At 40.9% G+C, this 18648-nt stretch overlaps 2 protein-coding genes across 2 annotated transcripts in view; one reads left to right on the forward strand and one right to left on the reverse strand.

The window, feature by feature from the left end:
• LRRN1 (leucine rich repeat neuronal 1) overlaps nt 1-15584 on the forward strand; it is a 21336-nt gene extending 5752 nt beyond the window's left edge. Inside the window, exon 2 of the mRNA NM_001097539.2 lies at nt 8227-15584. Coding sequence (NP_001091008.1) covers nt 8456-10606 — 2151 coding nt within the window. The 5' untranslated portion in view covers nt 8227-8455 and the 3' untranslated portion in view covers nt 10607-15584. The remainder of the gene's footprint in view (nt 1-8226) is intronic.
• LOC107054405 (dapper homolog 3-like) overlaps nt 1-18648 on the reverse strand; it is an 83474-nt gene that overhangs the window by 20598 nt on the left and 44228 nt on the right. Inside the window, exons 3-6 of the mRNA XM_046900034.1 lie at nt 12396-12448; nt 6445-6527; nt 5889-6030; nt 1682-1860 (exon numbers count right to left, since the gene is read on the reverse strand). The gene's annotated coding sequence lies outside the window, so the exon portion shown is untranslated. The remainder of the gene's footprint in view (nt 1-1681; nt 1861-5888; nt 6031-6444; nt 6528-12395; nt 12449-18648) is intronic.

Here is an 18648-nt window from a genome sequence, read left to right on the forward strand (position 1 = left end):
CTCAGACAAATGGGAGCTTCATGTAGAAACCCATTCAAAAGCACAGAAAACTTGCCAGGAGTGGTAGGGGAGGGTCATTTAATATAGCTATTTGACTAGAGAGAAAATAACTTTGTTCATAGATGGGAACAAAACCTTTCTTCAGACGACTACCAAAAACAAATCTATGGCCATTTAATGGAATTACTTCTATCCCATCTCAGCTTGGCCGAGCTCCAAACCTTTGCCTCAGTGCTAACAGCCTTTCTCTTAGATCTCTCAGCACCTCCCATGATAAATGTATTTATGTTGTTATTGCTAGTCTTGAGTGAACAATAAGGGGTCTCTATATCAGGCAAGCTGATAGATAGTTTTATTAACATTTACGTGTAAATATAGTTCAGAAATAGAAAATTTGATCTTGCGAGCGTATAACTCCGGGAAAAAAAAAATCAATAAAAGTCTATTTTATTCTAGCAGCTGGTGTCTGTGTACGCACACTACACATATAATTGGAGTAGATATAGATGTAGCTAATAATAAAGTATAGATTCATACTTAATCACCCATAATTGAAAACTACATACATAGTACAGCCGCAGGAAACAATTGCCAAATAGCAACAAGGATCAACAGAAAAAAACACCTGACTCTTTTTCTTGCCTGAAGATAAAGACTGAAAGCATATATAAGCTAATTTGCTTATTTCATGTACACGTGCATGCACACCTACATAGGCATTTTTAATAAGTCTTATGAATGTCCTAAAGCCAGCAGCATTGTATGTTCTTTTTATAACACATACATAAATAAAAACTGAAATGAGTATCTATTGGCTACCATTTCCAGGAAGCAATTTTCTGGCATCTTTTACTGTAGTAACAACTACGTACACGCTGGGGTCTTTCCCGACCATGGGGATCCTGAATGACTCATTAACTGGAGTTTGATCTAGAACTGCGTAGGAGGTAAAGTAATCACATTGCCAGAAAGCCAGTCTGCAAGGAGAGATGATGATGATTTTTCTGTTGCACTCTGAAAGCTTTGTGCAGTTTTGGTATCCACGTTTCTCGTGATTAAGAATATTTCTTATGTGTTCCACATTTTAGCATTTATACAACATACTCTCGCAAAGCTGTCTTACCTCTTGGAGCAGTCAAACAAAGAACCAAACCAGAAATTTAATCCAAAGCCTAGGCCAAGCTTTTAAATTCCCCCATTCTTCCTTTAGAGCTATTTTATTTTTAAATTACCATTTTTATATTTTATTATTTTTCTTAATTTTGATTTGGACCCTACTGTCTCTGCTTCCTATTGCCAGGGTCATTCTAATATGAAATCCTCAGGAAGCACACACCCCGTGAGTAACAAGTTCTTCAGACCCTTTCATTTGGTTCAGAGATTTGGAATATGCCAAGATTGAATTCTGCCTGTTCTTTAATTAGAAGATGCGGTAATATTTCTGTAATATTTGTCTTCTTTCATGCTTTAGCCAGCAAATACACTAAATGGAAAAAATAGTTGGAACAGGTCTCCCAAAATTAGTTATGCTCTGTAAATTTTTGACGCTCTACAAGCTAAAACCAATTAGGTTTAAATTCTCCCTAGCATTTAAAATATACAGAAGGATATGAGTACATGACAGCATGTACAGTTGGAAATGAGTGAATTTCCATGTTTCCTCCTTCATCAACCACAGTACCTTTGATCTGTTGGAAGGCAAAACATGCAGGTTAGCAGAGGGCTGTGCCATCTGTGTGGAGCTGCCCCAGATGCTCAGCGGTGTGCAGGGTGAGGGCCAGGCTGGGGCACGCTGCTCTGGCCGCTCCAGGTACTTGTCCTGCTTTCCAGCGCAGAAGAGCTACAAGGATATGAAATTGGCTTTTAAGCCAACATAGAAATGATTTGGTTGGTTGTCAGGAAAGCCAATTTATTCAAATAATTTTATCTGGTAATTACATAGAATGAGGATAATAATAAGGTGCATGATTCTTCTCCAGTGAATGAAATAAAAGCTTTACTACTGCCTTCATGCTAAATAGGACCAGACCCTGTGTAGGAGGAGATGAAAACTACAGTCATGAGCACAAAAGAACAGCCCCTATTTTCTCAAGATTAATCTATTTCCTAATGAAAACAAATATTTTCTTATGAAAATAAACATACTAAGAAAATAAGTTGAGATTCTGATGTAAGAATATTACTACTGAACAAACATGTCTTGCCTTTCAGGCTTTCAAGGCTTTTATATGCTTTTATGAATTTTTCCTTCCTAAAGAACAAACAGACTATGTAATTTGACAACCCATTGTTTGAAAGCACTTATTATTCCTGATGTTTCTAATATGACTTGGTAATTTGCAAGAGATTTTCAAACAGATGACAAGCAGGGTTGCAATTCCAAGGCTGATTTGATGGGCCATCCATGTACAGTAACCGTACTACGCAAGGTATCCCTCTGTACTCAAGATCAGTAAATGAATGAAAAGAGTTTGTCTCTCCCCCACAAAATTACTTCAATATTTTTAGTGAAAAACATTGCATCAGATGCAAGCTTTAAGAATAAGCCCAGAATAAATTGCAAGTTTTAAACACGTCAGATGTAATGTGCTGTTTCTGAAGTGCAAGAATTATGAGGAGGATGCTCTTTGCATTTCTTCCACGGAGATAAGGCTAGTATTTTTCAAAAGAATACAGATAAAGCATGCTGAGGTTGTCTTCTGAAACACAGCAAATCGCCTTCTCATCAGAGCTTTCCCTGCTTCCCTGGAGCTTTCCCTAAAATTAAACACTGGCTTTATTTTGATGGAATGTATGAGCAGACAAAAAGATACAGTTTAAAAAGCAATGCATTACTTGTATGGAAAAAAAACCCCAGAACCGTAAATATTACAAATCCCTGAAAACATGTTCTGAAGCTTTTGTACCATTATTACATATTCTATAAGCCCTTTCTTCTGTCTTTGCTTTTAACAACAAATTCCCCATTTTCAGATTCTGGTGTGCTTTTTCAAGTGACTTGCATCATTCGAGCTTGACTTTTCTGTATTTTACCCATGCATTCTTGTCAGTATCTTATTTCCTGGTGACATCCACAACTTTAAAAACTTTCATATGAAAGGCTTGCTATCAGACACAGTTCCTCAGTATTTCTCTAAACAGGCAGGATTGCACTTCTAAACGTGACTCTTGGGCAATGAGCTCTCCACGTAGGTTAGTTGCAGCTATCCAGGTTGTTAACCTCTGGGCCCAGGTGCAGGCTTTCTCTAGGAGGTCACTGCAGCTCTTGCCTGGAGTAAGACCTGATTATGGGAACACAACACTTCAGAGAAGATTTTGTGCTGTGCTTACTTCCGTAACAGTTTAGTGGCTGCACGTACACGCACCTACAGCGGTACGTGAACGTCGCCCTTGCATGGTACTACTGAAGATTATCATTAAAGTGCAGTGCAGCACCAATAACTCAGTTTTCCTCTACACAAAACACATGGATACAGAACTGCAGACACCTCAGCTCAACGTCCTTTTCTTAAAATGGTCCGTGTCCCAGCCCAAATGGGGCCAGCTGTTCTCACGGGGCGCTTGAGCCCCAAGCAGGCCCACAGGCTGGACCTGCGCCAGGCCAAGCGCACCTGTCTGTCACAGCATCCCTACCCCCCCATGGGTTCCTCCTACCCCTGACTCAGTACTGCTTTGTATCCATTCTGCTCTGTGTTCAGCTCTCTTGATCCCTGTGCTTTAGTTGAAGGCTCTCCAGATCATACAGATGGACATTACTGTGCTACCATAACTTGGCTGGATGGCCCAGGCCATCCCCACAGCCCGCCTGAGCACAGGCCGCAGTGCCTCCTCTGGGCTTCCCTGAGCAGCACGGTGCTGGGGGGGGCTCAGACAGCAGTTGTTTCACAAATGATGATGATGGGGAAAATGAGCAAGCTGCACAAGTCATTAACAGAACATTAGCACAACAGACAATTTTCCAAAAGACTAGCTGCATTGCTTAGGCTCACTGGATGAAAATGGCACTGTGGAGAAATGGGGAGGTGCTGCAGATCAGCACGCGCTTCTGGCTCACAGCGAGCACAAAATAAATTGCTTGTCTTAGCCCGAGGTAATTTTCTCCATGTATCTGATCCCTCAGACTCCTACCTAGGCATGTTTAGCATATATGGCTGCCAACCAAAATCTGTGCTGATGCTACTTGCAATAGAAAGGGAATTTTTCAAGAATGAACTACTTAACTGTGGAGAGGGTGATGTTCTTTTCTGTAGTAGAATAGCTGTTTCTAAACAGATACCCAAACAGCCCTGTGCAAACTATTGTTTCTTTTTTCAGCAGTTGTTAACAGTGACCATTAATACAACTGCCGCTGAAGTGACAACGCTTCATCTTCCTTTGGCCAAGAAAACACATTCAGCGTCTCTTTTTTGTAGTTGGCAAATTAACTACAAACACTGTGATGAACAGGGTATTTGGGTTTTTTTTTGTTTTTTTTTTTAGGATTGTTCCTTAATGTTGTCCCGTTACTGTGATGTGAACTTAACCCTGCTTTTGCTTGGATCACCCTACAGCCAAACAATCAGCAGCTCCCCTCTGGGGTAGGAGCACTGCAATGAGGGACCTCCTGCCCCAGAACCAAATACCCCCCACCTTCTTCCCTACCATTATCTTCCCTTGGTGAAACAAATACTCTAAGTTAAGCAGTTTTCACAACCCAGACAGAAAGAGATCCTCCCCACTGCATTACTGGGAGGGAAGAAGCAAGAATGATGATCACATTTTCAGTCTGCAAGAAATATGAGCACGCTGATAGCCCAGACATCAGCTGTGGATTTGCTTACTGACAGAAATGTGGTTTCTTAATGCTCTGGGAATTGAGAGGTGCTATGGAAAATGTATTTATTTAGCCCCTAGCAAACTAATTCCCTCTATGCATCTCCCATAAAATTAAGCGTTATTTCTGTTGATAGCAAGTTCACACCTGTAATGACTATTGTAGTGGTTTGGTGCACTAAAAAAAAAAATGAACTTCATAAGCAGAAAGGAAGGCAGAGAATGCTAAAAGCTGATGTCTAAAGCACAGAGTCAATGCTGAGCCTCGTCAGGACAGCTTGCACTGCATCTCCCAGGCCTGGCAGTTTCCCCACACAATATTAAAAAAAAAAAAAATGTAGTTTCCAACACCCAATCAAACAACCTCCCCCAGTCACAAGGCCCCCATTAAACATCAGTTTCAGGGAAAAAAAGATTTTATGTGCCCCTTTTCTGGGGCAAGCATTAACTGCGTGGCTTTCCAAAGCTGAGATCTTTTGAACCAACCCTCTGACTTCTCACTGGCTCCTACTGCATTCAGCTACTATGGAGAAACTGTGTTTGTTTCCAACAAACTAACAAACCCCAAACACAGTAACTCAGTACAGGATTCTCACTAGGCAAAACCACTGAGATATCAGCAAGTAATGACCATATGCTGGCTCTCAGATTCTTCTTAATTCAGCCTCACTGACTAGAGTGGGAGCTGGGAATATTCCCTCTTTCCCAGGAGCCATGCCTGGTTTATCTGCTTGTCTCTGCAATTTTTCATCAGCGGTCATTTTGAACCATATACTGTCAGAGAGTTTGTTTTCAAAGCCCGGGTGTCCTTCAGCTTATCCACCAACAAATCCACCACAGCGTATACACAGAACAAGATAGCAATTACTATTTAGTTACACTTAATATCATAGCACCCTTTTTTCCACTGATAACTTTTTTAGTTTTTACCAGAGCGATGGATGTGGTTTTACAGCATAAGCAGCAGATAATGCAAAAGTCCACGACTTGGCCTTCCCCTGTGCTGTGGCCTCTAGATGTCATTCACAAAGCACAGCATTAGACTGACTGGGCATGTGGAGCTGATCAGAACTTACTGTTATATTACAACGGATTTTCACTTCTGGCTTCATCCATGCTGCCCTGGGCTGGGGGAGATTGGAGACAATAACATGCAGGTCATTTCTGAAGAACATTTTCCAGTTGAAGAGAATTGAATCCATTTGCAGTAGCAAATAACTAGAGAAGAGAAAGTATCACTGTTAACCTGTAAAATCATATTCCTACAGTGATCAAAATACCAGAAGCTCATTCAATTAATTCAGAAATGCCTTCTTAGCAAGGAGGAACAACAAATGTTAATGTGTAAGGTGATATAAATATTTGACAAAGAAATGACTGAATTTTTTAATTTTTCCTTCTTTTTTAAGACTCTGGACACGCTCCCCCACATTCTAGCAGAAGCTTTGAAGTCTTTTTCAGACAGTTTCATTTTTAAAGCATTACACGATTCATATAACTACATCAGTTAAATCAGTGCTAACATATCAGTAGAGACTGCGGCTTTATAAGGCACGGACATCCTTCTGTGCATCCACCTAGAAAAAGCTGCAGGACAGGCTTTGAAGGAGTGACCGACTGGAGCAGTATTACCTCTTGCAGAGCTATCTGGTTTGGTGTGCATTGCTGCCGGGTACTGCTTCTTTTTTGCCTCATTCTGAGTCAGTACTGCAAAGCTGGAAGAGAAATGTCTATATTGCAAGGGAACAGACCACACATAACAGCAGCTCAACGCTTCTTCAGTAACTCTGAGATTGTTATTGAATTAAATCATGAATTATTACACGGCAAATACTACAAATGCTAGAAAATCTGGAATTAAATTAAGCTTCTGACATCATCAATATTGCTAGAACTCTATTTTGCATCAGCTACAAATGTACTGTTACTGAGAGAAGCTTCTTTAAAAGCCAGAGGAACTCAGTTTATGTCACCTTCTTCATCACTCTCTGGTGGTGTATATACTTACAGCTGCAGTGCCATCAGGATTTTTTCCTAATGCAGTTGATGTTGTATTCAGGTCTTTCATCAGTTCAAAGTTATTTGAGAAGGAATGTTTGTTCTGCATTTGGCTTTTTCCCCCCTCCAGCATGGTCTTATCTCTAATTGAAATCTTTGCTACCAGACAGAAAATCTAACTCAGCAGGGTCAGATGCTTTCTGGCCAATATTCCTGGTTCTCTTCATCCAAAATACAACCACAGAACAAACAACAGCGCACCAAAATAAAAACGCTCTTTGGTTTGTACTACTTATTACCATCTGAAATAAATTATTTAATATGCTGACTGGATTTTGCAATAAATATGAATTATAAGTGTCATTCCTGTCACCACTATCTGATGACTATTTTTAAAAGTTGTATTTAGTTCCTCTATTTTATACAGAGATATTTTTTGTGGGCTTTGGTTAAGTTGAGGCTTCACTATATTCTAATTAAAAACAAAACAAAGCAGCTTTTCCCTAATTTCTTCCACTACAGCTTATCAGTGTTTCTTAGTCTTTTTCAGACAAAGCACAACTTGAGAGTTTCCATACGATTCATCTTTTTTTTGTAACCAACATAAGCAACTGCAATCACTATAGGACGAGATACAGCATCACCTCACACTTTGAGAGGCCTGATGGACACCATCAGTTTCCTTTAAGCACGTGCCTTATGAGAACTTCAGTGTAAACATATATGAATTCTATAGTTTATTTGGTAATTTGGAATTAGGGTAAATATTCCACGTGACACACAGGACAGCACAAACAGCTAAAATAAGGACAGCGCAGGCATTTAATCATATTTGGTGTTATTGTTTGGCGCTTAGCTGGATTAAATCTAAACTATTATCTGGAACTGATTTGATTAACTTGGATGAATTTTGTCAAAGCTCTTATGCATTTGGTTCGAAACTTAGAAAGCCACATATATCTAAGCCATAATTCTCTATACCCAAAATACAAGTCATTGGGATAACACTCTCAGCTTGAATTCTGTTTGGGATCATATTCTGAACACTTATTTGGTATCTGCCTGTACTAAAAAGCCTGTCCTGGACCTTCAACACTTCCTAAGCCATTCAAACTGATATTGAACAGTAAAAATAAGAGACATCTGGAAGTTTTCTTTTCAGATATTTACATATATTTTTATAGTCACTCAAGAATGATCAGAGTTTTCTCATGCGAATATAAAATAAAGGAGAATTCCAAAACTATACATAGTCCACTTGGTACACTTACTGTACCAAGTATGAACTTTCTTAAGAGATCTGAATGTTAAAATGCTTACAAACTACTGTCACAAGTACTTTTCTTTAAAGGATGAAGAAAGAATATATGAACTGCATATGACACGTGAGCCTAACATTTCCTTATCTGTTTTCAGGAACGTCTTCAGGCACGGATTTGTAGAAGATCCTGGAACACAGAGGAGCAGCTGAGAGCCTTCAGACAATTTATTGTCTTCTCTAACCTTACAGAATCAACTTTCATCTTCTGGATGTCCAAGCCTTTCACACCAAATTTTAAGCTTTACCTTTCCTGCCTGGCAACAAATTACATTCTCAGTCTGTTATTTTAAGGGGCTGGGAAGCTGAATTCACTAGCTGACCAGCATGGCTAAGATTAGATTAGTTTTAACTGTTTGCCAGGTGGTGCTAGAATTGCTAACGAATTCATTAACTGAGTCTTCCGTACAGAGTAATGAATGTCCCCAGCTTTGTGTATGCGAAATCAGGCCATGGTTTACACCACAGTCAACATACAGGGAAGCCACAACAGTTGACTGCAATGACCTTCGTTTAACAAAAATCCCCAGCAATCTTTCCAGTGACACTCAAGTCCTTCTGTTACAAAGCAACAATATCGCAAAGACCACAGATGAACTCCAACTGCTATTTAATTTAACAGAGTTAGATTTTTCACAAAATAACTTCACAAGTATCAGAGACGTGGGGCTCTCAAATCTTACTCAGCTAACTACTTTGCATCTGGAGGAAAATCAGATCATGGAGATGACTGACTACTGCTTGCAAGACCTTTGCAATCTTCAGGAGTTATATATAAATCATAATCAGATCAGCAGCATTTCTGCAAATGCATTCTCTGGCCTGAAGAATCTTTTAAGATTACATCTCAACTCCAACAAATTAAAGGTTATTGACAGCCGTTGGTTTGATTCTACTCCTAACTTAGAGATTCTTATGATTGGAGAAAATCCAGTGATTGGAATACTAGATATGAACTTCAAACCACTCTCCAATTTAAGGAGTCTTGTTTTGGCGGGTATGTATCTTACAGACATCCCCGGCAATGCCTTGGTAGGCTTGGACAGTCTTGAAAGTCTTTCCTTCTATGACAACAAATTGGTAAAAGTTCCTCAGCTCGCACTTGAGAAAGTTCCAAATCTAAAATTCCTGGATCTCAACAAAAATCCAATTCATAAAATTCAAGAAGGTGACTTTAGAAACATGCTCAGATTGAAAGAGCTTGGAATCAATAATATGGGAGAGCTTGTTTCTGTGGATAGGTATGCGCTGGACAACCTGCCTGAACTTACAAAGCTGGAAGCCACCAACAACCCAAAGCTGTCCTACATCCATCGTTTGGCATTTCGCAACGTCCCTGCCCTGGAGAGTTTGATGCTGAACAACAACGCCTTGAACGCTGTCTACCAAAAAACAGTGGAGTCCCTCCCAAACCTGCGTGAGATTAGCATCCACAGCAACCCCCTCCGGTGCGACTGTGTCATTCACTGGATCAACTCAAACAAAACCAACATCCGCTTCATGGAACCTCTCTCCATGTTCTGTGCCATGCCTCCAGAGTACAGAGGACAACAGGTAAAAGAAGTGCTAATACAGGATTCAAACGAGCAATGTCTTCCAATGATCTCTCACGAGACCTTTCCAAATCACTTAAACTTGGACATTGGCATGACAGTATTTTTAGACTGCAGGGCCATGGCAGAACCCGAGCCAGAAATTTACTGGGTCACTCCCCTCGGAAATAAAGTAACTGTTGAAAGCCTCTCTGACAAATACAAGCTAAGCAGCGAAGGCACCTTGGAAATCTCCAATATTCAGATTGAAGACTCTGGGAGGTACACCTGTGTTGCTCAGAACATAGAAGGAGCTGACACGAGGGTCGCCACAATCCGGGTGAACGGAACACTTCTGGATGGCACCCAGGTTCTGAAAATCTTTGTGAAGCAAGCTGAATCGCATTCCATTTTAGTTTCTTGGAAAGTTAACTCCAATGTCATGACTTCCAATTTAAAGTGGTCATCAGCTACTATGAAGATTGACAACCCTCACATTACATACACCGCTCGGGTCCCAGTTGACGTACATGAATATAACCTCACGCATTTACAACCTTCTACAGATTATGAAGTGTGTCTCACTGTGTCCAACATCCACCAACAAACACAAAAGTCCTGTGTTAATGTTACAACAAAAAATGCAGCTTTTGCGCTGGATATTTCAGACCAAGAAACCAGCACTGCTCTGGCAGCGGTAATGGGATCGATGTTTGCTGTAATTAGCCTTGCCTCCATTTCTGTTTACATTGCAAAAAGATTTAAGAGAAAAAACTACCACCATTCACTGAAAAAATATATGCAAAAGACCTCCTCAATCCCCCTGAATGAGCTCTATCCTCCACTTATTAATCTCTGGGAAGGCGACAGCGATAAGGACAAGGATGGTTCTGCAGAGACCAAGCCAACCCAAGTCGACACATCCAGAAGCTATTACATGTGGTAACTCAGAGGATATTTTGCTTCTGGTAGTAAGGAGCACAAAGACTTTTTTGCTTTATTCTGCAAAAATGAGAAGTTGAAGACTTTTGTATTTTTGACTTTGCTAGTTTGTGGCAGAGTGGTGAGGACAGGTGGATATTTCAGAATTTTTTAGTATAGCGTATCGCAATTGTTTGACACAAATGGCAGCTTCACCTAGCTTCCAGAGTTCTTTTTTTTTTTCCCCTTTCTCTCTTTTTTTTTTTTTTTAGTTATTGTGCTAAACTTAATGCTGTTCTAACTACAGTGCTGAATAAAATTAATGAGAGGCTGGGGTTACCCTGTGATTCAAAAGTAGCACAACCCCATTCTTCTGAAGCCATCAGTAGAGTACAGTATCTTGCAAAGCTAACATACAGTTTTGAAACTGCATTGAACTAGTTTTGTAATGCTGGTCTGAGGACTCGAGCTGAGAAAAAGGAGATCTTGAAGGATGTTAGTTGACAGTACTGTAATGTTGTATCAACTGATCTGAATGTTTTTGACTTTGGACAATGAGTTATCTTTTTTCTTTTTGTAGTAGTTGAAAAGGCCTAGGTAAAGCTAACAGGCAATAGAAATATGTACACCCAGGCTTTTAGTGTAACAGACTAAATGTTAATTGTTCTCTTCTTTTTATTATCTTCAGTAGACACCTTTGAAGAACAGTAGAGTTTTGTTGCGCTTAAACCACCACCCCGTGGTGTTTAACGAAGGCAGAGCTATCATAACTTTAGTTTCCTTCTGATTTTTTTTTTTTTTATTTTAGAAGTCACAATAATGTACTGGTTTTAGATGTCACTAGTTTGACTGGTGATCATGTTTTGACATAAAATATATCCAAAATGTCATAGAAAAATATTGTGTTTTTTTCTTGATGGGATTACATTTCAACTAAGTTGCAGGGTTGGTTTTTCCATTGTTGTTTTTTATGCATTTACTTTAATAGTGTTTTCCCTGCGCTGGATGCAAAATACTGAAAATAATTAGAAAACTAGGTCCGGCTTTTAGACTGTAAGTCACATGCAGAATCAAAACTGTTTGGCATAAGGTACACAGCAAAAAAATTCAGCCTAAAATTTTTTTCCTTTTTGTATACGTTTCTGTTTATATTCTGAGCTGAGACGCAAATGAAGCTGACATTTAGCTGTCATTATGATCAGTTAGGACAAAAACCAACTCAGTGCTCCCAAACTGAAAGAAAATAACCAAATCCTGGCACACACGTTTGAAAACAATGTGAACGGGATTTATGTTCCTTCAAAAGCAGAAAGTAAGATAGCTAAACCTAACCAGACAGGAACGAGTTTGGGTCCAATAGGGAACTATAGTTTCACCAGGTTTAAAGTCAACTAGTACTCTGAGCATTTCACTGAATTAGTATCTTAAAGTGGAAGACCTCAGCAAGCATTGGTGTTTGTGTGTGCACTGGGTATAACATAAACACACAACTGACAGTTGAACCTACAGAAGCTTTGTACGTTGTCTTTTCTGAATCCACCGGAGTTCTCAGCAGGACTGCACACAGTCACAGCAGGGGGGGTTCTGGTGGAGCGTGTGGTTGCAGTTACACTGGATACCTAATCAGCAAGCACAGAGTTTTCTACGCGTTATGACCACTGACCAATGTGCAACCTTTTAAATGTTTTTACATGCCAAATGTTCTTAGTGAGTAAAAGTTAATTGTTACAACAATGGATGTGCCTGGATTTTGGGGTCGCAGTTTTTTTTTTTAACTCACTAATTTATCTAAAGAAGAAAAATTCAGCACTCACCCGAAATTGCAGACAGACAGCTTCCAACTTCTCTATTCCCTTCAGCCAACAGTCTGGAAATGAAAAAGTCAGCATAGTTTTACTAAGAGCGCTTTGGTGCAGAATCCTCAGTGTCTCTCTCAGATATATACCTTGTCAATTTGCATTTCGATGCAAAGCTGAGTGAAGCTATTAATCATGCATTTAAATCAAGTACTTCTGCTACACACAATTTTGTACACGTTCATGAGATCTCACATTTTTAATCACACAATAGTTACATGTTGGGATTAGGCAAGTGTCCTTTGATCATGGAGAAGCAGCATGCTGGAAGCATTCATGTTATCACCTTCTCCCTTATTTTATGTTAATGCAAAAATCTCCCCTTGCCTTCTCCGCCAGAAAAGCTTCAGAGCAATAATTACCATCTTGTGTATATGCTATCCTAACCTTAAAACTGCCTCTATCCTTATAACAGAGATAATGAATTAAAACTGAGATCTCTTTTGCACTGAAGATTCACTGTACTTTTTCCAGAGAAAAGGACACAGGGAGGACAAGGTTGGCAGCAAAATTACAGCTTCCAACTTGCAAAACATCATAAAATTGTCTTGAGAAAGTAATTATTGAGCAAGTGTCAGATGCTGCAGAGCAGGCCTCTTCCTCCCGCACCTTCCTGCAGCACTTGTGCAGCTGTACCACAAACACTCGGTAACAACAAGCTTTCACCTGAGCCTCCTGTCCAACGGGGTCGGCATACGGGAAGGGAAGCAGTGTCTGATGTGTTCCTTGCCACTGGGGAAATTATGTGCCTGTTCTTCCCTGCAGACCTATTTGGCAGTTTTATGTCATTTGTTATCGTTATAGTGCAATGCTGTTAAAGAACAGCAAGAGAAAATGGCCTTATGACAGTCATATACTTCTGGATGTGCTGATCTGTAGTATTTCAGGGGAGCTGATGTTGCTGGGGCTCTGGCAGAGAGATGCAGGTTCCCTGACAACAGCTCAACAGCCACAACACCCTGTTAGTGCCGCACATTCTGCACATACAGCCACCAGTGACATGTATTTTCAGCCTTGTAATCTATGCCCTTAGAGCTCTGTACAGTTCTCCTGGAAAGTTAAAATTCTGCTAATAAAAGGAAAAAAAAAACAACAGTGGGTAAGAGATTAATGACATGTGGCATATAATCTTAGCAAATAACCTTCAGCCTTGTCCTAGCAATTCTGTGCTTGCAGTTTGTTGTAAGCAAAAATAAAAATATTCTCTTTGCCTAATTGCCTTCAAAATATATTTGGATCTACCATTCACTGGAGACAAAAACACCCTCAGTTTGCTCAGAACCAGAGATCAAGCCTGGCTGCTATAAAGCAGTATGTGAAGAACCATGGTTGTCTTGCACTTGGCTAACAGTTTAGAAATGCTCTGTAAGAGTAGATATCTCATACCCAACTAAACGTTTGCAGTGTTACTTCCACATGATTTCCCAATAATAAACTATCCTTGTGCCCTGAAGAGCAAGTCACTTATTCAAGTGTGGTATTCAGTACTCTAGCTACATCCACTTTGCACTTCCTCACCCAAACTATAACATCCTCTTGCATCGAGAGGATACCTTCTCACCCATGGACCCACGCTCATGTTGGACATGGACTTGGACTACAGCACACAGATACCACAGACATGTATTCCTGCTGCAGGATTTGCCTTCTCAGCGCACTGCACTGACATCCCAGCACCCAAGGGCAAGGTGGACGTGCTAACACTGCACTTCTTCACGACAACCCCAAGTGCCTGCGTGGGAGAGAGCAAACGTTGTTGCATGCAGCCCAAGTTAAAGTACTGCTGTTGTATCCCATGAGAGAAGCCTGCTACCAAAACCCCAGATAAGATATTTTACCTCTGTTTCCAACTACAGAGATATTTACACTGGGGAACTTCCATCCACCTGTCCCCAGCACATCCCTGCAGCACCTGCCTGCCTCCTCCTGCCCTCTGCCACTCAGGCAAACCCCGTACAGCCCTGTGAATCTCAGGATCTCATGAGAGGTCACCAAAGGACTTGGAATTTGTATTTAACTTTGCAGATCCCTGCTTTCCCTACCAACCCTTCTCCTTTCACCTCCTTCTTAACCTGTTTTCCTTTCAGCTGTCTCCCTTTGAGGACCACAGCAGCAGCTGGCTGGCAGCAGGATGCGGCTCATGGCTCAACTTGCAGCACACAGCACTTCAGTGCTGCCCCTCTGTCTCCACATTACTGCAAACAAAAACAACTGTCCCCTTAGCAAAAGAGCTCCATGTCTTCCCACATCTCTCTACTCCAAATCTTTTTCCTTATTTTGGGGCACATTGTGAGCCTCTGTTACTTTTTCGACTGGTATAAAAGCAACAACAGACTCATTTTTCTTTCCAGTAAAGGTGACTTACCATAAAAATTTGTACTATTGTATATTTATGTCACATAGACCAAAGGAATGCTGAATCATAACAGGTTTTGAAATACAAGAAATAAACACATTGGAAAAGACAACTGATCATTAAGTAGAATTTTCATAAGGAACTGAATGAGTTCCAAGCTTACATCTCATTAACTTCAGTGATGCCTCAGCTCTGGAAAGAGGTGAAGCAGATCCTAATGGAGAGCTTTAGGAAGCGTTAACTCATCTGAAATCCTGGACAGCTCTGAGACATTTTCTGTGCAATTCTGTAACATGGATTTTTACAAAGATCATTTGAAATCATAATCCGCATTTCAGTTAAGGGAATGGGTGAGAATGGGATTTAAATCCTGCCATCCTCAGTGGGGTATTACTGATTTTTCAGACATCTAAACATCTGTGTCTTTGGCAGCTGCAGTGCCAGATTTCTGCTCACAACCACACACCTGGAGGAAAAATTCCGGGCAGGATTTTTTGAACAGCAGCTTTTCCTCCTGCAGCCTATTCTGCTGGGCTTCATTCTAAGCAAGAAGTAATATGTAAGAAAAGATCAGTGCAGGGAAAGAAGAAGAGCAATCATTGAAGTGTCAACCACATCCTGAGCCAAAGAAGGTTCTTGGACATGGAAGGCCATGAAGACCACACAGCACATTTAAGGACTGTGCAGAACCTAACAGTGCAGGTCAGCTCATTGCTCTGCAACACAAACACATGCTTGTAACTGGTATTTCTGGTTTCAGGTATTAAATTATCCCTTTATACCTGAAGTAACATTTAAAGAGGTCTCAATAATAATAAAAGGCTTCGTAGGAAAGGGTATGAATAAATTTAGGCCTGACAATATAATCTCAGTGGCTTTGCTTGTATCATCAGCTCCACAAACTTCTGCCAGCTGTTGTGGGAAGCTGAGGCGAGCACAGGCTGCAGCCCAAGCACCACATTACTCCGGGAGGAGCTCCCAGCACCAGCAGCGCACCTCCTCTTGCACAGCTCTGAGCCCCGGGGGCATCCCTCTGCTGTGTGCACAGCTGCACAATGGCCGACACAGCAACTTTCCAACACTGACCTGAGCATATCTTGGGGAACACTGAAATGAAGGTGCAGATGTTTAAGTGCGTTGCTAAATAGCACTGCCGATGATCATCTTCAATTGCAAGAGCTATTTAAGGCTGTTTGCAAGTCTCTAAATGGGAAACTAAAATTGGTTTTGTGGAAAATGATGTCGTTAGCAGTTACTGTACTGCTCCCCATCCTCCCATAGCACAAAGTTCTGCTGTCACACATCACATGGGACCAATGATGCAGGAGTGGCTTCTGCGCCTTCAAGTTCTTTCATGTCAAGACTGATGCTTGAGAAGGCCTGGGAACATTCAAGGTTACTGACCACAATTACCTTTTCCTAAGCTAAGTCTCTAGGAAAAGACCAGGAGAGCTCCAGTTGTATTTTAAAGAGATTTGGACACTAAATTTCCTTTGGAGCAATCTGGAAATCCCATCTCAAAAGAGCTTGTAGTTGGTGTGTGTTCTCCAGTGATTCACTCTCCTCCATCTAACCACATGCATTCAACTTCCATGAGGTCTCAGATCCCCATCCTAGAGTCTTAGCATGGCTTGGGTTGGATGGGAGCTCAAAGATCACCTAATTCCAACCCCCCCCTCCTCCTGAAGTCAGTATGAACCACACCACTTCTGCAGGCAACAGCTCACTTCAAGAAAGTGACGGGAACGTTGCCGGGAATTTATGCAGGAGGCTGTCATGGCACACACTGGGGAAAAACAAACAACATTTAATGCAGAAAGAGACCACAAGCCACGAACAAGTGCATGTTATTTCTTTCCAGTCCTTTCCTGTTCTCTCCCGCTTCTTCCTCACACTTTCCAAATATTAACAACGCTATATTTATTTTCTCTTTCCTTGGATGAACCAGCAATAGGTTCATGTTTTGTTAGCAATAACAAAAACCTACATAAGCATATCCTCCATACCTTACTCATGCCAACAGTCCTTCTTGTTAATGTAACTACGATAAAAAAATCATACTCCAAATGAACAAAGAAATTCTATGAAATCATTCTAAATAAAGTCTCAGACAAAGGTTGTACGAACAAATTTGTTTGTATCATTCTCTAATTCTGCTCATTGCCCCATTTCCTTTGTCAGATGAAAATATGCTCGGACAACAGGACAGCTCGTGCACATTAACCACTGTTCCCTGCAGAAGGCAGCACGCAGTTCTGCTCCCATGTAAGCTGAGCACTGTACAAGTCGGGCTGAAGGCACAGCCTTGTCCTTCCTGCCTCTGCTGCAGCACAGAGCCTTGTCTCTATTACAGATGCTCAGTAAGACAAATACTGCAGTTATCCTGGCATAAAGAACGTCACCTTGTGTCAATAAAGGCAAAGAACCTTTTTCTCTTCCGATACATTGTAAACAGAGCATCTTCTAACGTCTTTCACCCAGCTCCGCACTTAAGCTTAGCAGTAAGCAAACAGAAGCCTAATAGCATATGTCAAATGATGATCCGACAAAAGGCATGCTTTGAATGAAAATCTTACCTACAGTAGATAATCTATAAGCTACTTAATAACTCAAATCACCTACAAAACAAAATCAGTGTTTAGTAACTTCTCTTAATCAATATATTTGAAGTCAGCATAGAAAATATGAACATTCTCTGACAGAAACCACTGAACAGATGGTATTAAAGAGTTAATAGTATTTCAGGCCTTGTTATCTAAACACACCGAATATCTTCCAACACCTTGAAGCCACACTTTCTTTACTTCCTCCTGTTGCACGCACCTTTCTGTGACCCCTCTATAAGCCCCCAAGCTTCTCGTCTCACCAGGGCTCCTAAAGCAGCCATTTGCCATGGACTGCAGGTGACTGGGACAGAAAGAAACCAAGTCAGTTCTCAGGAGAATGTTACACTTCAGCAGCTCAGAGCTATCCCTGCATATGAACCTGGAATCCTCTGCAGTTTTGATCCCCCAAGCAAAAAAAAGAAAAACCATGAGCCAACCCAAACGTCTTTCTCTTAAAGAAATCAAAACAAGCAAAGGAGCAGAGAACGTGATTAGAAAGAAAGGATGAGGAAGGAGAATGCATTTAGGCCGTAGGTATTCAAGAATGGTCATGTTAACTACAGTTCAGTACAAAGAGTAACAACATCAGGGAGGAATGAGCATCATTTATTCCAGACATTAACAGCAAATCGAAGAACAGATTACCACGTGGTGATGGAAATGAAGGCTGGAGGGCTCAGAGCTCCCTGCCTGCCTTCCTGCACAGCAGAGGGCACACATTTCAGCTGCTGTTTCTTGCATCAGGTTGAAGTGTAGCTAAGCAAGGCTTTCAGAATTTTCAGAGAGATATAAAATCTGAATTAGATTTATGGAGAAAAGCGCTGCAGTCCTTGGCTAAGCAGCCCCAACCGCATTTTTTCTTGATGTCCACTAAATCTCATTTGTAATTTGAACTTTCCTAAGTTTTCCAGTGCTCAGACTTTTATTAATACAAATGCACTGTGACAAACCCATGGTGGAATGGACGGCAGGCCTGCATGCGCAGAATGCCAACCACGTGTGCTACAAATTAAACAACCTCCACTGAAATGGGAAATCCTGCTGCTGCCAGTCTGACAGCGACAGCTTCCACTCTAATGCAGCACCTCATTAGAATAAGCAACAGCGCAATTAACTCCTTGTTCATATACAATTTGCGCTGTGACAAAGAGTAATTTTGCTTCAATGAAGATCTCAGTGTTTGACTTGCAAGTTGTGCATGCCATGGAAGCACAGCCAGGAGACTGATGAGATTCTTTCTGCTTTAATT

This window comes from Gallus gallus, chromosome 12 (assembly GCF_016699485.2).
Source record: "Gallus gallus isolate bGalGal1 chromosome 12, bGalGal1.mat.broiler.GRCg7b, whole genome shotgun sequence".
NCBI classification, from domain to species: domain Eukaryota; kingdom Metazoa; phylum Chordata; class Aves; order Galliformes; family Phasianidae; genus Gallus; species Gallus gallus.